The sequence below is a fragment of the Thamnophis sirtalis genome, unplaced genomic scaffold (assembly GCF_051295495.1).
Source record: "Thamnophis sirtalis isolate CommonGarterSnake01/CBP01778 unplaced genomic scaffold, rThaSir2_p1.2 scaffold_7, whole genome shotgun sequence".
In the NCBI taxonomy this organism is placed as follows: domain Eukaryota; kingdom Metazoa; phylum Chordata; class Lepidosauria; order Squamata; family Natricidae; genus Thamnophis; species Thamnophis sirtalis.
In genome coordinates this window covers 11,764,481-11,791,027 of record NW_028261387.1, presented here as the reverse complement: position 1 = coordinate 11,791,027, position 26,547 = coordinate 11,764,481, and the positions used below count along the sequence as shown (strand labels likewise).

The 26,547-nt window shown below is 40.0% G+C and overlaps 1 protein-coding gene across 3 annotated transcripts in view; it reads right to left on the bottom strand.

Annotated features, from left to right (window-relative positions):
- TGFBR3 (transforming growth factor beta receptor 3) overlaps positions 1–26,547 on the bottom strand; it is a 191,566-nt gene that overhangs the window by 22,755 nt on the left and 142,264 nt on the right. For 2 of the 3 annotated variants that reach the window (XM_087719314.1, XM_087719316.1), the window contains exons 5-11: positions 24,452–24,635; positions 15,207–15,369; positions 13,334–13,481; positions 8,667–8,856; positions 7,495–7,802; positions 5,730–5,882; positions 924–1,064 (exon numbers count right to left, since the gene is read on the bottom strand). In XM_087719314.1, the coding sequence (XP_087575440.1) occupies positions 924–1,064; positions 5,730–5,882; positions 7,495–7,802; positions 8,667–8,856; positions 13,334–13,481; positions 15,207–15,369; positions 24,452–24,635 (1,287 nt within the window). The remainder of the gene's footprint in view (positions 1–923; positions 1,065–5,729; positions 5,883–7,494; positions 7,803–8,666; positions 8,857–13,333; positions 13,482–15,206; positions 15,370–24,451; positions 24,636–26,547) is intronic. The other variant, XM_087719315.1, reaches the window with a different exon arrangement.

Genomic DNA, 26,547 nt, shown 5'->3' with positions numbered 1-26,547 from the left:
TAAATTTATTGAAGAAGAGAGCAAAATATATAAGGGGAGGAAACAACAGTTGTAGACTCCACATGGCCTCCCAATTATATTTTTATAGCCCCTAGAATCCCTTATGGTCCTGTTGCCAAAACACCATATTTCAGCAGCCTACTCTTCTGCCATTTTATTTTTTAATGTTTTTGAGACTTAGGTTAGATCTAAGACATTTCAGTGATTTGGTGGCCTAGTTCCATCCAGTCAGACATTGTCTCCATAAGGACCCAGACACATACACCAACACCCCCACCACAAACATATTTCAAATATGACTGATTCACAAGCATTTTGGAAAGGGAGAAAAATCAAGCTTTCTTCAAAACCGACTCCACTGCTTTGGTTCAGAATGTTTTCTTCTTATCTTATTTTCCTGTCTAATCCTCTCATGAGTGGTACCGTAGAGTCTTCATGAATACACATAAACAAACAATCCTCTTTGACCTTATTAACAGCCATTTAAATCTTCTTCATTAAATTTATGGCAAGAAAGACATACATTCTTAGACACAGACAACCCAGCAGAAATAAAACGTTTTGGGTGAATTTATCATTTTGAACAAAGAACAGATTGTGAGATAGAATAAATGAAGAAAGCCTAAAATATTGGGAAGCTTGTTTTAAAACCAAAAAAGGCGATTTGGAAAGAAAAGATTCACTGGGAAAACAAAGAAACTATTCACCCATTAACAGCATGAAAAACTGATATTGTTTTGAAATTGGAAGGAGAAGGTTCCTAATCCAATAAAAGATATATAATTCACAGGTGCACGGAAAAGTGTTCCAATCAGCCCATGCGTCATAAATGATGTTTATCAAATACTTTAAGAATCAAAGTTCTAAGAAAGGATATCAGTCTTCTATATTCACAAGCCAAGTGATGGCTAATCAATACATACCACAACAATTACAGGCCGACTGAAAAAGGTGATATCTGATTCATCCGTATCCCCAGGGAAACCATTATCCCCTGATTCCATGTCTTCATAATCAATTGGCCAACCACTAGCTTCAGTTGATGGTGACACCTGGATAACAATCTTTAGCCAAATGGAGAAAGGGAGGGGAAAAAACCAACAACAACTGTCAAAGCTTTGGGGATCTGATTCCATCTCATCTTGATCAGAAAGATTGCAGGAAAAGTTGGTTACAGGAGAGATCTAATATTATTGATAGTAGAGAGTACGGTCTGTTACCTGATGTTTTAAGCTTATCTTAGTTTTCCATGCAACCATTGTTTGAAACGTTAGACCAAAATAATAACCACATTCATAGGAAATGCCCTCTGCTTTCCCAAATTTTAGCCTCTTCCTGGGGATATGCTGACCAGACAGTTTCAGGAAGTTTACAGATTGGGGAAAACTTGCTTTAGTTTATATACAATATGCAAACAGAAGAAGCCTATGCAAAAGGCTATACGGGTAGTCCTTAACTTACAACAGTTCATTTAGTAAACATTCAAAGTTGCAACGGCACTGAAAAAAAGTGATTTATAATCGTTTTTCAACTTATGACTGCTGCAGCATCCCAAAATTCAGATGCTTGGCAACTGACTCATATTTACGACAGGGGTCATGTGATCACCTTTTGCAACCTTCTGACAAGCGAAGTCAATGGGAAATCCAGATTCATTTTACAACCATGTTACTAACTTAACTGCAGCGATTCATTGAACAACTATGGCAAGAAAGTTCGTAAAATGGGACAAAATTCACTTAACAAACGTCTCACTTAGCAACAGAAATTTGTGTGACCCGACAAATGCGCGCACGACAAAAGCGTGTAGACAAAACTGCGGTGCTAAAACCGCGACGTCATCAACGCGACATCATCAACGCGGCGACAACAGCGCTGCGACAGAAGCGCGATTTAAGTTAAGGTAAGGGTTAGGTTTAGGTTTAGGTTTAGGGTTAGGTTTAGGGTTAGATTTAGGGTTAAGGTTAGGTTTAGGATTAGTTTTAGGGTTAGGTTTACAGCGCGCTTCTGTCGCTGCGCTGTTGTCGCCGTGCTTTAGCGCTCATTCATCGGCGCACTTTAGAACTCGCGGTTTTGCCACCGCGGTTTAGTCGGGCGCGCTTTTGTCGTCCGCCCTTTTGTCGGTGAACCGACATTTGAGGCTCAATTGTGGTCGTAAGTTGAGGACTACCTATATGCTCTGTGTCAACTCGGTCGGAACCCTGGCCCTCTGGTCAGCAGGATAGCTTAAGAACACTTTTGCAGTTGATTACAGTTTATTTAAACTGTGATTGCTAGTTTGCAAAGAACTTGTCAGGAATTGGTCAAAGGTAAATGAATGCTGAATGATTCTTGTTCTTTTTAATAGAGAAATAAAAAGAGGAAGTACATATAGTATGGCGAGTTTCTAAATGATGCTGAACGTTTGTCTAGTAGGAAGATACTGAATATTACTCTTGGAAAGGACTACCCCAGGATCTCAACCCCTATATCTTCCCAGTCAGCCAATTTATCTATCTGCATCATGGTAAAAAATAGGCGTATTGTTTGACTTCCAAACCTGGTGCGTAATAGCAGTAACATATTGGCTCTAAAAAGCCGTCTGAGTATTGGCCTAGAAATGAATATACCAGCAGTTCGACTTCTCTTTCTGGTAAAACTATAACATTTATTGCATTTCAAAAAAGCAGTGGCTCATTGAACTGGACTTGCATATATCCTACTTCTTAATAATCATCACAGTATTCAGCAGTCAAAGAGCTGTAACTTTATACTACTTCAGTATTTCTTTCTTTTTTTTGAAGCACACACAATAACAGTGAGTTTTCTTTCTTTTTATTTTTCTTTTGCATTTTTTCCTCCCTGCTATACACATTAAGTCTTTACTGCTTTTTTAAAAACAGCAAAATGAAACCCCTTCTCAATTTAACTCCCTTACTGAGCGCATTACTCATTTTCTGCTTGCTTTTCATACACAAATTGTCCCCTCTCCATGTTTTTCTGGGTTTCGAAGATGATGCAGCATTTCTTCAATTTAGTTCTACCTTTGTTTGCCCGCATGACGGATGGATGACACACAAAAGGTATTTTGACATTTTTCGGGCATTTGCTTCGTAATTCACTGCCAGTTTCAGTGATTTAGAAATTGGTCCGAGTACTAAGAAAAATCTTTTGCTTTTGAGATCAACTTAATGTTTAAAGATAGCAGTCCAGCTGCTGAGTTGAGATCCAGATGTATTTTTCCACAGCCTGTTGATCTATAGTTTTTGTTGGGTACATCTCTAGATCAAATGCCAAAAACTCCAGCCAATAAAGGATTTTAAATGGCCTTTTGGAAAAAAAAAATTGGATAAGGCTATGTCTGATCAGGTTGCCTTAGCTATATTTGAGTTGGACAACAATTTTTCCTTCATCTGCCAAAATTGTCACTATGTGCTGAAATTACAAAAAGCCAATAGCTATGCTTGTTTACCTGAACTGGCCAACACCCACCAAGTCACAGTGAAAATGCTGAACCAGACTGAAGGGAAAAATCTTACTTGGGCACAATAACTTGCATAGCTGCTTACACACTTGGAAAAACCAAGTGGATTCAAATTTCCAGCACCGAATATACATTAATATTGAAAATATATTTGACATAACTAGCATACACCAGGAAACACTCCCTCAACGCATATACAATATGATTTAAATTAAAATATAACTTATTTTGGAATTGCCAAGTTACTGTAATGGTTTACTTCTAAATAAGTTCATGCTTGCATCTAGTATTGAAAAATTACCGTGATTATTCAAATACTCTCACTCCAATCCTATATAACAATGAGGAGCAACTGAAAGAGATATCATACAGTTCTATAAAAATATTTGTCCTTGTTCAGATTTTTGCATACCTTTGCCCCTGAATATAGCAGTAGACTTATATACCGCTTCATAGGCCTTTCAGGCCTCTCTAAGCGGTTTACAGAGAGTCAGCATATTGCCCCCAACAATCTGGGTCCTCATTTTACCCACCTCGGAAGGATGGAAGGCTGAGTCAACCCTGAGCCGTTGAGATTTGAACCGCTGACCTGCTGATCTAGCAGTAGCCTGCAGTGCTGCATTTAACCACTGCGCCACCTTGGCTCTGAAGGTTATCAGATATATATTCTCTATAGAAATCGAATCAGTGTGACAAACTAATATTAAAATTTCACTGTTGCTTCTCATATGTCCTAAACAAAGTCACCCAACTAGGCAAAGTGCTAGAATAAAAAAACTAAAGTTCATAGATTCCTTAACTAGCTACACTATTTTAGTTGTTAAAATAGGGGTAGGTTCTGGAAGGCCCTACAGCTGGTTCGCTCATGTGCGTGCTGTGTGTGCATGCTTGATGCGCGCTGCATGCGCATGAGCAGTGAAATTAAAATTGTTCTGCACATGCGCAGAACTGAAAAACAAGATGGCGGTGCCTAGAGCGCCACCCAGAGAACTGGTACGGGGGCATGGCAGACCTGGGTCAGTGCCGGTTCTAGTGACCCAGGCCGTCAAACCACTACCGGTTTGGCTGAAACAGTCCAAACCGGTAGGAACTCACCACTGTTATAACTGCAACCAAACAGTTCTTAGTGATCAGTCTTTTACATTGTACTGTAGGAATTTTGCCTCTTTCCTCCGTGGTAAACAACTTCAGAAACATTTGAGGATCTTCTAGCATGATCATTACCAACCTTCCAAGGTTGGTAAAATAAGGACCCAGATTGTTGCAGGAAATATGCTGGCTCTGTAAACCGTTTAGAGGGGGCTGTAAAGCACTGTGAAGTAGTATATAAGTCTAAATTCTATTTGCTATTGCTATTTCAGATCCTGCAGGTTAGATGACTTTACTCCAAAAATAATGGACAAAAGATCAGACCCTGTCTATCGGTCAATAGGACCCACATGAAGTTCTCGTAATTTTCAGGGACAAAGGTATGCAAAAATTCAGATAATCAAAAGGAGGGGGGGAGTTTTAGTTCACAGACATACCATATTTTTCGGAGTATAAGACGCCTCAGAGTATAGGATGCACCAAGGTTTTGAAGAGGCAAATTTAAAAAAAGTTTTTGCACTCTGCAGACCTCCCGAAAATGCCCCCCCCCTTTTCTTCAAAAAAAGGGCATGAATAGCCTTTAAGAAGCTTGTAGAGTGCTCGGGGGGTGGGGCAAAAACAAACAAAAAATGGCCCATTTTTCGCTCATTTCTGCCCTTTCCAGCCCCCAGGAGCACTCTGCAAGGCTCCTAAAGGCTATGCACGGCCATTTTGGTGAAGGGGGCAGGGTTTCAGGAGGCAAAAAATGCTGTATTCAGTGTATAAGACGCACCCAGATTTTCAACCTTTTTTTTGAGGGGAAAAGGTCTGTCTTATACTTTGAAAAATACGGTATATAGCCAGATTTGAAGAATGGAATGAGATGGTGCTACCATCCCACTGTCTCTTGTTAGAAGTCAACATTATATATGGTACCATATGTGTCAGATAAAAGATATTATAATGGTAACTGTGAACTAAAAAGCCGCTAGGAAATATTCCTCCCATCTTGTTTATTTTGCCCTTCACTGTTTTTAAAGATCTTGGAAAAAGATGTGGAACAGATTTCACTAGCTTTGCATCACAGAAACAACTCAGAACTAATCTCTGCTCCTTCTCCTGGTGTTTTCTAAGAGCTGAGGAGAAGAAAGAGAGATTTGGGATTCTATCTCACTATTCTAGGAGATAAGATACTCACAGAGTTGAGATAGACGACGTTATCCAAAGGATAGGGAATCTGTCGGGTCCCACAATCGTGCAAAGACGACTCCAGAATAAAATGGGTCCTGTTTGATTTAGCTCTGCAAGTAGGATCCAGCAGAGAGAGCTGTGTCCCAATGAAACCGCTAGCCTAAAAGGAAGCAGAATAAGACAGAAAGTTATACCCAAACCACTGATCAGAACTGCCAAGGACAGCAACAACTGGGACCAAGCATTTTCTCCGACACTGAGAAATTCTGTATTAGAAATCTATTGTATGATTATTTGTGCTGTCACAATGAGTGAAGTAGAAAACCGGGAGGGCCAGGTAAGCAACTGGATGGCCTACCCATTAGGTAGAATGAAATTTCAAGATCCTGAGATCGTAAAGTAGACTTGAAAGTTTCAGAATATAACCCTGTAGAGAAATGGGATTTAAATTCCCGTCCAGGTAGACACAAAACGAAGCTTCTTTATATGTATAAAAGCTATCATAGAAGGGGATGGTCAACCTTTTCCATTTCCACTCTGTGGGATTTCTATAGGAGTGGACTTTTAAATGGAGAGAGATTTCCAAAAAGTGATCAGCTCTTTGGAATGACCAAGTCCATTCTACTCTTTCAAAGCTATGACTTTATTCTCCCCACCCCAAAAAAAGTTATTTATTTATTTTTACAAATATATCAAATTAATGTGTGAACAGTGTGGCACCTGAGTGTCATACATTCTAAGGCAAATAAAACTAATAAAGTTAATCATAATTATTACATTCAAGGTATCTATGTATACATTTCTAATAATGATACACATTTATATTAGGTTGCAATATGTCATTGTTCAATTATTCCATGGTTTCTCTTATTATTTATTTTTATTTTATTATATGAAGGTGTATACACATTTTAATATTCCCCCTACCAGAGGTGGGTTCCTACCAGTTCGCATCTATTCGGTAGAACCGGTTCCTCAAATCTACCGAACCGGTTAGAAGAGGTTCCACCAGTGGACCCGGAAAGCAGGCCACACCTACAGAAGAGGTTCCAAAATTTTTTGAAACCCACCACTGGTCCTTGGATATGATTATTCTACACTATCAAGCTCATATTATAAAACTCAGTGCCTCTGTGAAAGGTAAGGATGACTATTGCGTTTGTGGTGCAATCAGAACATTGCGTGTGTTGAAGTTGTTTTAACGCAAACCAAAGATGCCTTTTAAAAAACAAGTTTACATCATATTCTTATGCATGCCAGTGCTGTGTGTGAGGTAATTTAAGGTGGTTCTGACAAGTGTCGTCGGCATCTTCATATCTGGTCACATGGGAGGCAAGCCACTCCCACAAAGGAGGCCACACCCACAGAGTAGGTTCGAACAATTTTTGAAACCCACCACTGCCCCCTACCCTTATTTCTATCACTTATTCTAGCTTTTACTATGACTTTATTCTTTATTTAGGCTTTGGGCTGCATCTGAAGAAAAACTACACTTCTGAGACTGGACTCAGCTGAGTGTCCATACTTTTTAGAGCCAAATGGAACACTAATGGTCCCTTAGGTCACATGACTCTTGCCGAGCTGACGAGATGTACAGCTTTTATCTTGGCTTTTGCGTTGAGGTTTAGCAGAACCATAGTCATCAGAGCAAGCAAGGGGAACCCCAAGCAGTACAAAGCAGTTGTAGTGATGCCAGCCTTGCAGCGGTAATCACATGACATCCAGAATCCAAAATAATTCACTTTGAAATGAAATTAAAATAACTTGCTAACCTCCAGTGAGTCTTTTGCTACCGCTACCATCATGGACGTATCGTTACATATCACAGACATGGCGACATCAACGCTACCCTGCACTTCTTCTGGTTCCGGGTCTCTTGGAAGAAGCTGTTCAAAACCATGGCTAGCTATGATTGGGTCAACAGTATCGGCTGACGGCAAGGAGCCTTGGTTGTTCTCATGAAGAAAACTGAAATGCATGTCTTGGTCCAAACGTGAGGTTGGAGGGGATTTAATGCCATGTAGCAGTTCCTTCAGCTCTGGTGGAAGGAAATCCTCTTCTTCTTCATCATTCATTTCTTCTACAGAAAGAGAGAAGTTACAAATAGTCATTCCATACATCTTATTCATAACTAGAATCATGCACCGGTTAGTTCACAAAGCATGTTAAACCATGTTTATAGAGATTCTCAGTCACCCAGATCATGGCTTTTTCCGTGGTTGAACGATAAAATTATTTTTTTCCTTTCCTTTCCCAAGAAATGGTTTCTTTGCCCTATTTTTCTTGCAACAAGTCAATGTTTGGTACTGCGATTCCCAGTTTGTTTTAACCATGATTTATTACGTCCGAATGTGTAACATTGGTTTATTCCTAAATTTGTCTTTAACTCAACTTAGCTCTTCTTGTTCCTGGCAGAAGTAACAAAGAGGAAAATCCTAGGAATTTACCCAACACGTCTTATGGCAAAACTGGCTTTGGCTTGTTCCTGGCTTCTCTCAACAAATCATGGTTATAACAAATCGCTATAACAAATGGCGACTTAGCAGGATGCATGAAACAGACATTGTTAAGAATGCTATTTAAAGTACAATTAGGATCAGACATTTCTCTTTCTTCACAGAAAACAACAATGAAGGTATCTCATCTCCTTTCCTTCAACCTGCCTAGTGTTGTTTCCCTCCTGAAAAACTAGCTTCCTTTCATTTCCTTGTTCTTGGAAGAGTAAAACCAGCCTTGGCAGCCTGTATATACCCTCACCATCCTTAGCTCAGGACAACAGAACATTTGAAAAATAAAGCCCAAAGCTGAGAATCATCTCACAACTATAGCATTCCGCACGGTAACTTCCGGGAGCAGAAATGCCCATCAAGTATCTTCTCAATTCAAGACCAAAGGGAACAAAAGAATATTGTTGTATTTAATATGATCTGATGTTCTTCCTTACCTGCATCCACAAGTTGTAGGTGAAATCTATTAGCAAGGGGTGCTTTTGTATAAGTAGTAACTGGGTAGTGACCATGCTCATATGCCCAGGCAATCAAATTCTCATGAGAGGAAGGCATATCAAACACAATGGTTTTACTCATAGTCATAGAGCGTTCGGTTTCTTTTCCAAAGCCAACCCCATTCGATGTCTATAAAACAGAAAATAAAAGCTTTAGCCCTAGATAGGTTTGTTTCTTACAAAACTTTTTTTTTAATCGAAGGATTTAGTTAACTATCACTTCAGATCAAATTTTGCTTTCTTTCATTCATTTTGTACCAATGTTCAAGCCGGACTCTTACTACCCTCCCGGCCTTCCGCAAAGCCACCAAGTCCTGGCTGCTCCAGCAGGCTGGGGGGCCTGTGAAACATCCAGCTCCATGGAAATTGTGAATGTTGCGGTTTTGTTTTAAAGTGTTGTCTTTGTCTAGTTTTCCCCCTTCCCTTGTCTATTGTGAGCCGCCCGGAGTCCTTCGGGAGTGGGCAGCATACAAGACAAATAAATACAAATACAAATACAATGTTTTCTTGTCCACACAAGGAATTTTATCAAAAGGACCAAAAATTAGTGGGTAATGTGTAAGACAGATTCAAACAATTTCAACTGAGGAATATCCACATGACAGAATTTCACCACTTCATGAGATTCTTCTATTGATAACCGCAACATGTAAAATGGCTCTACGGGTTGATTGCATCATATAGTGCCTTTTACCATAGCAAACAGAATGAGATCCTCTATGCCAGGGATGTCAAACCCAAAGCTCGGGGGCCAGATTTGGCCCACAGGATGCTTAAATTTGGCCCATGTGCCTGCCCTAGAAATAGTGAAAGATCAGCTCACAGTGCCTCTGCCAGCGAAAACAAAGCTCAGGGATGCCACGCAAGGCCCACCCGGCTCCGTTTTCGTCCACAAAGTCCTCCTGCAGCCTTCTGCCAGCAAAAATGGAGCTCAGGGGGGGCCACACGCAACCTGCCCGGGTTCCGTTTTTGGCCACGACAGCCTCCTGCAGCCCTCTGCCAGGAGGCCATGCGCTCCATTTTCGCAGGCAGAGGGCTGCAGGACACAGTCGCGGTACAAAACAGAGCCTTGATGAGTGATGTTGAGCTGACCATGCCCACACTGGCCACCCCCCGAACCACCATCCCCAACCCCCTGAGATCAAACACAACACTGATGTGGCCCTCACTGAAATCGACTTTGACACTCCTGCTCTATGCCAAGGGATAATTGAGGGGAAATGCATACTGCAACAGCTTGCTGCAACCTGATGCTCTCTAAGTATGTTTGAAGTTCAGTTCTCAGAATTTCCAGTCAGTTGGGGAAAGGAAAGGAAAGACATCATAATGATTCTTATGGCTTCTAATTCATTACTAATGATTGGCAGGGTGTGAGATCCTCTCTCCTCTACCACCTGCTCCTATCAGGCAGCAGGATTTGAATTAAATTGTAATTGTTGATGTCAGAATGTTTGGACAAACAGAGGACCATCTGCAAAACTGAAGATCATCCCCAAGTAATCTATAAGAATATATATCTTCCACTAGGGCAAAAATATATATCTTCCACTAGGGCAATGAACACAATTAGAGCAATATATTAATGTGTGCAATAAAAATAAAGCACTGTATGTACATCCAAGTTCCCTTAATGTTTTACAAAAAACTTCTGAGAATCCCCCAAACCAGGACACTTTAGCAATATTCCATTTAAGCAATATTTGGAAAATTGTTACTCAGAAATCATACTTTGCTGAAGATAGTGGGATAAGAACAGGCAGGGTGGGATTCAGCTGGGTCGGACAGGTTTGGGTCAACCGGATGCTAATTTTACACCTGGTTTGCCGAACTGGTAGTTGCAAGGACTGGCAGCAAAGGGGGAGGGGGGCAAAAAATGGGCCTCCCAGAAGTTCTGGAAGTCTGGAAATGGGCCCATTTCTGGCCTCCAGAGGGCCTGAGGAGTTTTCGCCATCCCGGAAGCTTGAAGAAAGCCTCCAGAGCCTGACGAGGGTGCAAAATGGGCCTTCCGGAAATCCAGAAACAAGCCCATTTCCAGCCTCCGGAGCCTGGGGGAGGCTGTTTTTGCCCCCCTAGAGACTCAAGAATAGCCTCCGAAGCCTGGGTATAGTGAGCCCCCCCCCCCCGTGGTGCAGGCGGCTGAGCAGACGATAGCCACGCCCACCCAGCAACCAGAGAACCAGTTGTTAAAAATTTTGAATCCCACCTATGAGAACAGGCCACATTTGACGACAATATCCTTGGTTCAGCATGCATCAGGTTCCTAGAAATGCTTCAGGAAGATAACTGATCTATCTCTAAGCTTCTCACTGCCTTGAATTTTCCCGTGACCCGACAAATGCGCGAACGTCAAAAGCGCGCCGACAAAACCGCGGCGCTAAAACCACGATATCAAAACCGCGCCGACAAAACCGCGCCGACAAAACCGCGCCGACAGAAGTGCGATTTAAGTTAAGATAAGGTTTAGGGTTAGGGTTAGGGTTAGAGTTAGGTTTAGGGTTAGGTTTAGGGTTACAGCGCGCTTCTGTCAGCGCGCTGTTGTCGGCGCGCTTCAGCACTCATTCGTCGGCGCGGTTTTGTCACCACGGTTTAGTCAGGCGCGCTTTTGTCATTCGAGCATTTGTGGTGGAACCAAATTTTCCAGTTATTGAATTCAATAGCTTAAGTTATTGTGCTTCTATTCCCATTTCTTTCTATTTCTATTCCCATTTCTATTCCTATTTATTGCTCGTCCCTTAGGAACTGGCCGTCTTTTTATTCTAGACAGCATTTTCTCAGATACTCTGTTGAGGAATCATGGTGAGCAGGACTAAAACACAGAGAGAATCCAAAGCCAGAGGTGTTATCAGACAGATATAACCTCCGTAGTGGGCTCATTTCCCCTTTCTGGCATTCCTCTTTCTCTTTTCATTTTATTACCAAACCATCGTTACTTTCTTCCAAGCAAGCCTGAGACTGCAGGTCATCCCATCCCAATTCAGGCAGTCTTTGCCTTTCACTTCAGTAAAAGCCCTTCAAAGTGTTATTGATTTTAAACATACATCCGAGTCTAAAGATGCAATCGCACCTCTTAGCATGGTGTGATTTTACTTAAAGCATCTTCATGCAGTGGTAAAAATTTGATTTTCTTGAGCAGCAAACCTATCACAAAAGTCCAATGTAAACAAGGATTAGGGTGCCTTGGAGTCCTCTGATAGGCCTAACTGCAGTATTTCTAGCAACTGTTTTCATTTTTCCTCAAGGCCCCAAGAAGGTAGCTGTGAGAAATGAAAAGGACCGTAAAGCTACTCAAAAGGCCACATTTTTACCCTATTTAAGAGTAGGAGACTCTAACATTATGTAATGAGATTCCAGCACCTGCCCCCAAATGCCAAATGCTGATAACTAACACTGTCTAAACTGGAGCTATTGTCAGTGAGAAATACCCCTTATTTAGCAATACTGTGTAACTGACAACTGGCGGGCATTGCTCTGTGCAATTGATGGCTTTATTGTATGCCTCTCAAAATCACATTTGTGACATGAGCAGACATATAAATTAAACTGACAGACAGATAGATAGAAGATAGATGATTTCATTTATGAATGCATTCTTGGGAGCAGAAGGAATCTGATAGTCACCGAATTCCTTCAGCTTTTAGAACTGTGACTGGAACAACACAGGAACTTCGCACACATGGAATCCAGAGGTGGGTTCCTACCAGTTCGGACCTATTCGGTAGAACCAGTTCGTCAAATCTACCGAACAGGTTAGAAGAGGTTCCACCAGTGGACCCGGAAAGCCGGCCACACCTACAGAAGAGGTTCCAAATTTTTTGAAACCCACCACTGACTATCATGCTCCTATTTATAAAACTCAGTGCCTCTGTGAAAGGTAAGGATGACTACTGTGTTTGTGGTGCAATCAGAACATTGCGTGTGTTGAAGTTGTTTTAACGCAAACCAAAGATGCCTTTTAAAAAACAAGTTTGCATCATATTCTTATGCATGCCAGTGCTGTGTGTGAGGTAATTTAAGGTGGTTCTGACAAGTGTCATCATATCCGGTCACATGGGCTGCAAGCCACTCCCACAAAGGAGGCCACACCCACAGAGTAGGTTCGAACAATTTTTAAAACCCACCACTGATGGGACCCTTCCCCTCCCAATTGCTCTTAATATTTAAATAATAATAATATTATTTAGCAACTTGATTCTTGCTGAATGAAGAGCTTGGAAAAAAAGGTTCAAAGTCAACAGGTGGTCCGAATAAGATGCAATGCATCCCTGGGGTTTATAAAGGCTTTCAGAAATGAACGTTGGTCCATCTTTCACACCAGAGGTGGGGAACAAAGGCCCTCTTTTGACTTGTAGACTTCAACTCCCAGAATTCCTGAGCCAGCCAGGAATTCTGGGAGTTGAAGTCCTCAAGTCATTAAAGAGCCGTTGTTCCCCACCCCTGTGCCTGACACGGTAGCCGGCTGCTTGGTAGGTTAGGAAAAAACAAAGCGCCAACAGCATTAGCAAAAGAGGGGGAGCCATTTAGTCAGTCATCTGTTTTCACAGCAAGGCACGAGATGTGAACAGACCCGTGCCTCCTCCAGACCACAAAGCAGGGCAATATCTACTTACAATGGCTTCCAACCTCCCCTGCACGTCATGGGATTTGATGACCCAGTTGACAGACTTTCTGCACTTGAGGATAAGTACAAGATTCCTGACAAGCGTGGTGTCTGGCCGAGATGGTCTGATGTCAATGATGATATCCACCTGGAAAGCGCTGGAAAAGCAAGATCTGAGTCAGCCGGCATGCCAGAAAATTTCTGCTCTCAACCTTCTTCCAATCCATCATGTTCCCAGTGTCTGGCCAGTAGATTAAAACACTGGAGGTTATCCCAGACGTCCAGCATGTGCAAAACAGACTGTTCCACCCCACTTGCTAGAACAATTTTAAATAACAATGGAAACAACATACTTTTTTACGCTAATAACACTCCTCAAAAGCTTGTCTTTCCCATTTAAAGAGTGCAAAATTTTCTCTATTTTGGTGTCAGTTCAAGAAAGCCACTTAGAGCTGGCTTTTCACATCTGCACAAAAGAGCTATCTTCTTTTGCATCAGAAGTTTCAAATGGGGATTTTTGTATCTCTGTTCCCTTTGGTACTTCGTGTGAAGCAAAAGTCACTTTGCTGTCTCTTCAAACCATAGTTTGGCAAACAGCAAAATAGATTGACGAGTTCAATCTGCTTGCTGGATTTTAGAAGCAAATTCTACATACACAGAATAACTCAATCTTTGCAGCTTTACTTCATATTTAAAATGACACACAGATATGCTAGCTTTGTTGCCAGCAATTTTGTTGCCTGTTTTAAATCAATAGCAATTTCTTGCTCTCTAACTCCTGATTGTCAACCCCTTTACAACTTTATACTATTCTCTTTTATCCCTTGGAATACTATTTTCTGTCTCTTTATGCCAGCCTCATAAAACTATTCAATTCTTGGTGGATAATTTTCTTAACAAAAATGTGTATGTGGCAGGGGTGAAATTCAGCAGGTTCTGACAGGTTCTTGAGAACTGGTGCGGAAATTTTGAGTAGTTCGGAGAACCGGCAAATACCACCTCTGGCTGGCCCCAGAGTGGGATGGGAATGGGGATTTTGCAGTATCCTTCCCCTGCCACGCCCACCAAGTCACGCCCACAGAACCAGTGGTAAAAAAAATAATAATTTCACCACTGGTATGTGGTCTCTATATTACCTTCTCTCATGATGTTTGATCAACTTTCTAGTTTAATTTTCAGCATTTCAGCAAAGAGGACTTTGAACAACTTTTAAACTTTTGTCCAATTATCGTGTGCTACCTGATGTTTAAGCCAGATGTCCAATCCTTTATATAGCTGACTTTTGTGCTTATTATAATTTGGCACTGAAACCATCATTTGAAGAGAAAACACCACATTTAATTTGATTTGCTTCATTAGATTTATCCCGTGTTTGAAATGTTAGGTTGAGGATGTTGAATTTATGACTTTAAAATATCTATATATCAGTTCCAATTATAAAATGGTTGGTTTTCTACGTATTCTCTTTTAGAAATTTGTATCAAATGTCTATAAAATCTAGTCTCAACTTGAATATTTTGTACTTTTTATAAGGCTTTTACAATATGAGACTTGGTGCCTTTAAAAGAGCCGAGGTGGCGCAGTGGTTAGAGTGCAGTACTGCAGGCCACTTCAGCTGACTGCTAACTGCAGTTCGGCGGTTCAAATCTCACCGGCTCAGGGTTGACTCAGCCTTCCATCCTTCCGAGGTGGGTAAAATGAGGACCCGGATTGTTGTTGGGGGCTATATGCTGACTCTGTAAACCGCTTAGAGAGGGCTGAAAGCCCTATGAAGCAGTATATAAGTCTAACTGCTATTGCTACTGCTATTACTAAAACTGCTGTAGGGCTGAAATCAGTTCCTTCCCAGTTTGGAGAAGTATAATTTGATTTAAAACTATTACCTGTTTGAATCAGGTGCAATAAGTTCAATTATATGAACTTCTTTATCATGGGCCACACTAGACATAATGCATCCTTCTGCTGTTTTTGGTTGTAGGTATCCCGCAAGGTAGTTTAAAGAAATAAAGTTCTTTTCTATGTTGCATGTTGTAGGAAAAAATGGAACTAAAAAAAGAAAAAAAAGAAAAATTATTTCATATATTGGTTTTAATTACCTGAGATTATCAAATGCAATTATACCAATTACATTTGCAGTGATGCCAAAACTAAATATGATAATTCAGAACTGATTCTTCCCTTTTGTACATTTTTACAAATTTCAAGTCATACCAAAATGTAGTAATTTATACCACAACCTGCGAGACATTAGAGAAATCTCGTGTGCTAAAAGTCAAAATTCTCCTTCCATTTTCTATTTGATTTTATTTGTTCACGTGCAGAGTAAGAGGCCTGGAGAGAAATCTAATTTTTGGCATTTTGGCATTTTTCCGTGTCTGCACCTGATTCATGTCATTCAAGCCTTTTCTTCTGCTTATAGTACATTTTTATTAACGGAGTTACAATTCAACAATTAACATGGAGATCCAAAGTTTTTATATTACAAAATTCATAATTAAGGGTAAAGAATAGCAAAGTTCAGTCTACCTTAAATATGTACATCAGGTGTCAGAATAATGGATACAATTTCACGCACCATTTCAAAACTGGAGCAAAGCTTTGGTGCCAAAGATTGGTTAAAGACTGGGAAAAACAAATTCCCTCCATTGTTTCCAAATTTGCCTTAACTCAGGCTGGCAATCACAGAGAGAGTGACAGACTTTGTGATAGTTCCACCTAATGTACACATAGGATGACTTATCTTAGACCACAGATACTCAATTTTTGACCTTTCAGAATCACCACTGCTACCGATAAAAAACTGTCTCTGAAAACAAGAACTCCACTTCACACAGCTCAAGTTATTTATAATAATACACACGCAAAAATATGGCAGACAAATATCCCCAAATACAATCCCACCTTAAGAATACATGCAAAGACTGTGTTCATTCTTCAATGTTAGAAGGACAAAGCAAGCCTAGATTTATAATCTGGAAATTACAAATTCATTTTCTGGTTACGAACTAGCTCTTGATCTGTGTAATAAATTAATTTATGTACTCAGTATTTAATTATATGTTTAGAAGTTAAGCCAATTCCTTTTATGGAACATAGGATATTTTCTTTTTTCTTTGCTTTCCTCTCTGTTTACTTTTGCATTTTTCCTTTTTTATTCCTTTTCTCCAATTTTGTATATTGTTGATTACAGCAATAAAACATGTTATGAATGTCTCAATGTTCATTGGCTTTTGATACAACTTCCAATACAGATAATCCTCGACTCACGACCACAATTAAGCAAAATATGTCTGTTGCTAAGCAAGATAGTTAAGTTAATTTTGTCCCACTTTACGACCTTTCTTGCCACAGGTGTTAAATGAATCACTGCATTCGTTAAGGTAAGTAACACGGTTGTTAAATGAATCTGGCTTCCCCATTGACTTTGCTTGTCAGAAAGTTGCAAAGGGCCTAGTACTCTGCAACTGTCATAAATATGAGGCCTTTCCAACTGTCTGAATTTTGATCCTGTGACCATATAGTCGTAAGTGTGAAAATGGTCATAAGTTACTTTTTTCAGTGCTGTTTTAACTTCGAACAGTCACTAAAGTGAACTATTGTAAGTCAAGGACTGCCAGCATTATAAAAGACAGAAAGAAAAACTCAAATCTCCATAGACAACTTCCACATCATATTTAATTAGGATTACTGCTTTATATCCTACTTTAAAATCATTATGATTTTCATGAAAAGCAGATAGCGCTCTTTACAAAATAAATAGAAAAGGGAACTAAAGTCTTATTATTTCCTTGTCCTTTTTAATAAATTAAATGCCACAAATGTTGTAAACTTTTCCTACAGGGGAATTCCTCCAGACTTTTGATTGTTTGGATGGACCTTTTCTAGTTTTCCAATATCCAACTTGAGATGTGACAACTAGAACTAGTCGGTTGGATAACCATACTTCGCTACAGAACTATGTGATTGGGCTTGATAAATTGACAGTTAAAGCTTGAACATTGAGTAGTTATGATCAGCCTCTATTCTCTCTTTGCCCCACAGAAGCCTCTCCTCTCCTCTCCCTCAGGCGTGTCCCACAGAAGCCTCTTCTATCTTATCTCCTTCTCTCCCTCAAGCTGGCCCCATTGATCCTCTCCTATCCCCTTCTCTCCCTCAGGCGTTGCCCCACAGAAGCCTCTCCTATCCCCTTCTCTCCCTTTCAGGTGGGAAGGGGGAGTAGAATGTCCAAACTCCCAGCACACAGGCTGGATCAGTCACGTGTTGGCCATGTCCACACCCAAGTGGCAGTTGGAACAGAGTTCTTTTCAGGTGTGGGGGGGAAGTAGAATGTCTAACTCCTTAGCATCAGAGTGTGTTAATAATAATATAAGAAATACTGATGATCTGATGGTCATTTCAAAAAAATACTTTCTTAGCAAGCACTTAGAAGCCAAGAAGAGCATACGTGTCAAATTTCAAGTTTGAAGGCTTTACATTTCTGGAGATTTCGTGATGATGCGCGAGTGGTATTTCGCTTTTTATGTATATAGATATATGGTCACTCATATCTGATCATATGAAAGACGTTGTATGAATGGATTGAGACTGGCAGTTTTATTTTTAAGTTTTTCCAACCAAACTCAGTTTTAGTCTCCCTTTGTCTTCCTCTCTAGAGGATCTTCTCTGTAAGCCATGAGAAAGTAAATCTATTCATGGAGTCTGACAGAGAGCACTCCCCAAACATCTGTTAAGCATCCTGCCAGATGGGATCTCAAAAGCTGCAGAGATATTCTGCCAACTCCTCCCATTCAGACAATGGAAAGTGATCCTGAAGATGTCCAGCTTGCACTCAAGATTAATGTACTCCAAAGCACACGTGCAAAATTGATTCTCAATGCATGGTCTTTGAATGGGCAAATGGCTTTCCAACCAGTTCTCTGAGAATATTACCATGTGTATGAATGCAAATCACTACAGGAGATTTTGTATCTTCACTGTGTGTTTCTGGAACATCCTCTTGTTTCAGCCATCAGTATTAGCAGATAAATAAGTCAAAAAGAGGACAGCTTCTTTCATCACGTTGATATCACCTTAAATCATTTGCCGTTTGGATTAATTCAGCTGCAGGGGACAGTCATAGTATAATAATAAATTACCTACATTGTAGGTAAAGATCAAGACTCCTTTGAGCTGAACAAGACTTCTGGTGATTATATGGGCATAGCCAGGTAGATTTCATGGCAACAAAACCAAATTGCTTTGACATTATGTCCCCCTCAAGGTATTTTGGGATTTCCCAGCCTTGCCTTCCACCCAGAGATCCCCTGAAAGCCTTCTATCTAAGGGTTAATGAATTCTGTCCCTTGTCTTTGTTTTTTTGTTTTGTTTTTTTAGCTCTGCTAAGCTGGTTAGTGTGTTCTGCACTTAAAATAAAAGCTACAGATGCTGAGTTTTGTTTTGACCTTAGAACACAATTTGCTGTTGGGAGTGGCATAGCAATAGCAGTAGCACTTTCACTTATATATCGCTTCACAGAGTTTTACAGCTCTCTGTAAGTGGTTTGCAGAGTCAGCATATTGTCCCCAGCAATCTGGCTCCTCATTTTACTGACCTCAGAAGAATGAAAAGCTGAGTCAACTTTGAGCCACTCAGGATTGAACTCCAGGTTGTGGGCAGAGTTAGCCTGCAATACTGCATTCTAACCACTGCGCCATCATCTTGAGTACAACTTAGAACAGCCCATTTAGTGACTGTTTGAAGTTACCATGGCACTGAAAAAAAGTGGCTTGTAATTGTTTCTTTCACACTTATGGACTGTTTCAGCATCCCCATGCAGGGGTGGGTTTCTCGCCCCGTTCCAACCGGTTCGGTTGGAATGAGGCCGGCGGCGTCTTCGCGCACGCACGCAGCGTCCTCGCGCACGCACGCGGCATCCTCGTGCACGCCGCGTGCATGCATACTAGCGTCTGCGCGATGCTCCAGCTGCTCCTGGAGGATCGCGCAGGCGCTGTATGCGTTCTGCACATGCGTAGAAGCACAGAATTCGTAAAAACCGGGTAAGGAGCGGGCGCGGGTGTGCGGGCGCGGGCGCGGGTGTGCGGGCGCGCGCGGGTGTGGGGGGGGGGCTTCGCCATTCCCGGAAGTTACTTACTTCCGGGTTCGGCGACCAACCGGATCGCAGGGACCGGTGCGAACCGGTCGAAACCCACCCCTGCCCCCATGGTCATGTGATTAAAATCCAGACACCTGACAAGTGACTCATATTGATGACATCTGCATTGTCCCAGGGATCATAGGATCACCTATTGCGACCTTCTGACAAGCAAAGTCAACGGGGAAGCTAGATTCACTTAACAACCTTGTTACTTATTTAACACCTGCAGTGGTTCAGGTTCAGGTTTAGGTTTAGGTTTATTGACATTTGTATGCCGCCCACTCCCTAGGGACTCTGGGCGGCTTACAGACAAGACAAGGGACATATATAAAAATTAAAATAAAATACAAATTAAGTTCACTTAACAACTGTGGTAAGAAAGGTCGTAAAATGGGGCAAAACTCACTTAAATGCCATACTTAACAACATACATTTTGGGCTCGATTGTGGTCATAAGTCGAGGACTACCTGCATTTTCTGAGGCTGAGATTGGGTAGTTATTTTATCCCTTGTGACTGGATTGCTTTCCCAGAATGTATGACCATCCCAACCATCTACACACTTGCTGCTATTGCATTAGGCTGGGTCAAGTCATGTCAGAATGGAAAGCACTGAATAGAGATTATGCAGGGATGTCTACTAATAGGTCTTGTAAATTGGAGCTTTTTAAAAAGGGGAAAAAAAACCTATTACTATGGGGAAATTAAAGTGCATATGAGTGGGTGTGCTTCATGCAGGCTGTGTTTTATTTTGCAGGTAGTTAGTGGGGAAGTGGTTGAGTGAGTGGTTGGGTATGTGTACTACACTGTTCTGGTGTCTTACTACTTTAATGTTATTCATATAGTTAAGGTATGTGTATGTGCGTATCTACTTTCAGCAGTAACTAACTAAGTGCAAGCAAAAACCTTAGCAAAAGATTGCCTCAACTGCTAATTAATAAGGCCCTGGTTCAATTTATTCATTTTTTCTCAATATATTTCCCAATTAAAAAGAGCGTTCTTCAGTAGTCCAGCTTAGGGTGAGGAGACACCGTTTTCATTTTTTTTATCTACAGCTACACCTACTTAGGCTGATATACTATTACAACTGAAAAAAATATCCCAAGTAAGGTAAGCCCCCCCCCCCCCTCCCTTTACAGTAAGCAGTAACAAGACAATGAACACCACCAGGTCCATGATGACACCTCATCCTTGGGATTGGGACCCATAGCAAGCTGCCGCCTCTTCTACATCTCACCAGATAAGCAGGTACCACTATAAGGCGGCATCTAATAATACTGTTCCCTAAGATATAAAGGCTGTAAAAGTAACGACCAACACCTTGAACTGTACCCAGAAGCCTACTTGGCAACCTGTGAAGCTCTCATTGTACCACTATAGAACAGGCAAATTATTAACCTATTATTATTTATTTATTTTATTTATTTATTTATTGAATTTATATTGCCGCCTATTCACCAATGGTGACTCAAGGCGGCTTACAGAATAAAAGACCACATTTAAAACAATAAAAACTAACAAAAAGAATCAAATAAATTAATATAGTACAATATAACAAAATCACCCCCAACCTCCCACTCCTGGCAACAGCAGATCACACAAGCCATTTAATGGGCTCCATCCTGCTCTGGGTTCCCCAACTGGAAAAACATGTTGTTGTAGTAGCAAAATTCCAGTACTTGTACAATGTTTATGGCTCTACTTTCCAACAATTTTCCTCCTCTATAGTTAGATATGCTTTCTTTCTTCATGTAATTGTGACTAGGTCCTTGATCCATTACAGGGAAGTTTAGCTTGCTTACTAATCAGAATACTGCGTTCTAGATGGTATTCAAGGACAGCCAAGAATCATTATAAACAAAGCTTCAGGATTCAGGAATAGCTAAATTGGTGCCTCAGATAGAGCTGTACAATTGATTTCAATTTGCTCTTCCTGCAAAAGTTGTGAATCCAGGGCGTAAAAAAAAAAAAACCATAACTGCTGTTTTACTATAATGCTCATGCTAATGAAAAGTTGTTAAAACCGTGTATATTCTAATGTATATATCTGTAAACTTGATATAATAGAGATGAATTATTAAATGGTTTGTCAAGAATGATGATTTTTGTCAACCGAGTAGAAAAGTTTGGAATCTGGGTAGATGTTAATAACAGATAAAGAGTATGGCTCAGAATAAGACTGCATCCTATAATCTTACAAGATCTTTTTTTCTCATCGTGGAAGGTAAGATGGTCTATACAAGGTTCTTAAAAATTATTACTTACTTATTTACCTACTGGTCATTATTTTAGTAATAAATGTAGATTTATTTATTTACTACTATTACTAAGAACCCAGTAGATATTATAGCAGTAATGCAAGAGTTGTTTTTTGTGCTATATGTCTAGCTAGCCCTGTTGTGCATGGAGATAGTAGTCCTTGAGCAACAGTTGCCCCCAGGCAAGTAGTAAAGATCTCTATAGCAACTTTATAGGAATGCTAAATTTATGGCAAAACAATTCCTCAACAGATAAACTAATGTGGACAACTCATTAATTTCTGATAATTTCTGACAAACTTTCACAATTTCTTTGTATGCAGAGATTATTCTTCCATTACATAAAAGACTGAAAATTACTGTTCAACTTGTTGGTCTTCAGCTTTTGTAGATTTTAAATCCCCTTAAAAGAAAATTAATGACATCAACCTTCACCTGTCCTCAACTTCACTATGACAGTCACATAAACAGAAAATGAACAATAACAGCAAAACATCAGTTTGGGATATGTGGTTGCCTGGAACAAATTGCTAAGAAAAGGGCTGATTCTAGGAAAAGGGGTGGGGAAAGATAAATAACTATTACCTCTTTTGGATGTTGGCAACTTTCTAGTCTGAACTGAAAAAGTGTGTCCTGGATCTTAGAGGGAGTGTGTGTGTGTGTGTGTGTGTGTGTGTGTGTGTGTGTGTTTGTGTACAGCACCTTTGCCTAAAAATGGGGAAGGCAATATCATGCTTCGTTAATTAGATATTATCTTGATATTCCTACCCTACATGACCCTACACTGGTGTAAACTGTAGTTCTTTTGGCTTAACAAGATAAGCTTTTTTTTCAAAAATATTCATCATGTATCAACTTTCCTCAATAAATTATTGCTGCCAAAAGTCATATATCAACAGTAAAATTCCCTGCAGCTGGAAGGTATTTTAAAAAGATTTAACTCTAGGATAACGGAAAACCAAAGGGATTACACTCTAGGTGCTAACAAAATGCTAAGAGGGGAAAAAGAGTTCCAGCATAGAAATGGGAACACTTAAATTCATCTAAAGTAGATTTGGAAAGACTGTTAACTAATTAATACTTTATGAAATAATGGCATCATAATACAGAATGGCAAATCAGGAAAGTTAGCGAGAAAAATGTGCAGGTCAGTTGCTCGAAGAAATAAATGAAATATGATTTATTATAGCATGCAATTTGAAGTAATACAGAACCCTAACATTCACATCACACTTTCAATAATCTAGATAGGGATAGGGAAGACTAGAAAAATCTTGACACAAAAGTTGACCATCTCAATAGCAATGAACTGGACAAGTCAAAACCCTTTATGTTGCTCTTTGATGTCCTGAGTCTAATTAGTACCCAAGCCTGCAATGTAAATAGCCAAACGATCTATTCAAAAACACTGACAATGTAAGTGGCACGGGACTGGATTTATTAGATTCCAGTTTAGGTGCAAAAAATTAGAGCATCCCTCCATCCATGTTGGCATCCCAATATGGATTGGGTTTCCTGAGTTTCAAGGAACATACTGAGCAATAAAATATTGTTTCTTATTTAGATATTTTGCTGCACTGCCAAAGAGCAAATTATTTTGAAATGTCATCAGTGCATTATGTAGCATACCAGGTTTTATAACTAACAGGTTTTATGCCAGTTTGATCTAGTGGTTCAGGCATCAGGCTAGTAACCAGGAGACGGTGAATTCTAGTCCTCCTTTAGGCATGAAAAACCAGCTGGATATTTTGGGCCTGTCACTCACTCTCAGGTCAACCCACCTCAGTAACCCTAATCCTAACTGGTTCTACCACAAAACCGTGGTAGACAAAAGCGCGCTCGACGAAAACGCGTACATGACGTCATCACAGCGCGACGAAAACATCGTGCTGTGAGCGGTAAATTTAAAATTAAAGCGAAAACCTTACCCTAACCCCCCCAAACCTAACCCTAAACCTAACCCTAAACCTAACCCTTAACCTAACGCTAACCCTTAACCTAACGCTAAACCTAACGCTAAACCTAACCCTAACGCTTAACGTAACCCTAAACCTAACCCTTAACCTAACCCTAACCCTAACCCTAACCCTTACCTTTATGTGAATCGGCTTGCTTTAATTTTATTTTAATTTCAATTTAATTTATTTTTAATTTTTTTCATCGCGCTGCTGATGACGTCAGGTACGCGCTTTCGTCGAGCGCGGTTTTGTCTACCGCGGTTTTGACGGGTCACGATCCTAACTGCCCTAGGTTATTTATAAAACTAATAAAGGTGTGATAAAAATAAAATATTACTAACACGTCAAACCTTAAACATAAGGTTAAACCCATCAGAAAACCTTTCTGATCAGCACCCAGTCATCCAAATTAGTTTGACAAGCACCAGGATTAGACACACACTCACCCCAATTTGTCAGAGTGCGGCTAGTTTTATTTGAAGTTTTATTTTACAGCCCTTTAATTCCTCTTTCAATTCCCACTTCGGAAGGGGGGGGGATATCAAATGAAACCCTGTGAAAGCCCAAATTCACCCAGATGTCCCCGATTAACATTCTGTGTAAATTGACCCTTTTTAATAAACTGCTTTCCCCCTTTGGCAACGGACAAGGGTACAAAAGAAACGACTTTTGGAACGATTTTCTTACCTCAGGAGAGCCAAGAAATGTCCCTCATGTGAGATTGAAGAAAAACATGAATTAAACCCCACTTTAATTATTAACAAGCTTCAACAGACTTACCTTCACCCACTTTTATGTAAACGTTCCTGGATATTTTAAATTCAGTGAAGGATGTTACTGCTCCATATTCCTTTTCAGCCCACTCTAAGAGATGCTTATTTCCTTGAGGAAGGGGTTTCTCTTCTCTCTTTGCTGTCAAGGAAAAGCCTTCCTTCTCAAACTGCACCATGGAGCCTGCTGAAACCTGAGGAGATTGGAAGCCATATTTAATGTGACAGTCACCTACTACCAAACAATTATCTCTTCAAAGATCTTACCAACCATTAAAACTGTGACACTGTCTCCACTACCTGCTAAATAAACTAGACTGCAATCATTCGGATAAGCTGACGTCCCTTTAAATAGAATATTGCACCAAGAGCATGGATTTCAATTCTTTTCAATTAGTTATCAACGGAAGATTCAATGTGGATCAGAAGGTATTACCTTCTAGAAAGAAAACATAGAAAAGATGCATAAGGATTTGAAACATGGACCCAAACCAGGGGTGAAATGCTCTATAGTCTGCTACCGGTTTCCTTCGCGCACAAAGGAAGGAAGGAATTCCTAGCGAATATAAATTGTGCGGCACAGCTGATTGTCGTACAGCTGATCGTCTGAACTTTTTAAAAACTTTTTAAAAGCGTTTTTTACTACCAGTTTGCCTGAATCGGTAGTAGAAAAAAATGCTTTAAAAAGTTTTTTAAAAATGTTCCGACGATCAGCTGTACGACAATCAGTTGTGCCGCGCGATTTCTAGTGAATATAATCACGCGACACAGATGATTGTCACACAGCTCGCTACCGGTTTGCCCGAACCGGTAGCATTTTTTTAACTACTGATTCGGGCAAACTGGCCCGAACCGGTTTCATTTCACACCTGACCCAAATGCTAGATATTTCTTAATAAGATCTTTTGTATTATATGCCAAAAAAATAGGAAAAAACCAGATACGGTATTACATAATTGAGGAAATAACAACAAAAAATGCTTATTCTTTTGTGGTACCTAAAGAAAAACAGCCTGTGGCAACTTTCTTCAAGCTATCACTCCCCAGTTATGGTGGGTTACCTCTCAAAACTTCCAAATAAACAGTGACTGAGAATTTTAGGTCCTGTAATTCAAGCTTTAGAAAAGCTGAGCTAAGGTACTGTAATGTAAAGAACAGGATGAACCACTAAGATATCTGCTCCAGTTCCCAAACCAGAGGCACTTCAACAGCTCATTTTTATCAAGCTTCCTCACTCAGGCCTGTTGAGGAAACAGCAATTTGAGTGCCCTTCCTGATTTGCACAAAGCAGTTTAATAAAGAGTAGGAGAACCCTTGCTAATGGTAGACTCCATTGTACACTGTACCCCCATATTGTACTGCATATGAAGATTAATGCTGATTTAATACTGGGCTCATATTTGCTATACAAGAAAACAGAATATGGGGTTTTTTTTGGTTTCATATGGTGAATGAATAAAATTCACTCAGCTATACATGTAATAATTGAAGTGAATGAACAAATACAGGCTTATTAATATGCTATTATTCGGCATTTGTTTTTTTCTTTTTAAATATATAAGTTTATTAAAATTACCGTAATATAAAATACAAATGAAAACAAAGGTAATAGAACAGTGGAGGAGGGGAAAAAAGGGGAAAGAGAAGTGTGGGGTGAGGGGGAAAAGAGACTCCCCCCACAACTTTTTTCAGTGCAGGATATATAGAGATATATATATATATATATATATATATATATATATATATATATATATATATATATATATATATATATATATATATATATATATATATATATATATATATATATATATATATATATATATATATTTATTTATTTATTTATTTATTCTCAGTAAGGGTATGGCTAGCTGATGAGAGCTAAATAGCTTGAAATAGATCTATACTAGTCTCCCTTTATTTATTTATCAGCACAAATACAACAAATATGTGTGTGTGTGTGTGTGTGTGTGTGTGTGTGTGTGTGTGTGTAGGTCTTTGGTTATTTGGGTTTTCTCCCGCGTAAAATTGGAGGTGTCTTGACGACGTTTCAACGAAGTCTCATTCGTCATCTTCAGGCTTCATGGAAGCACGAAGCCTGAAGAA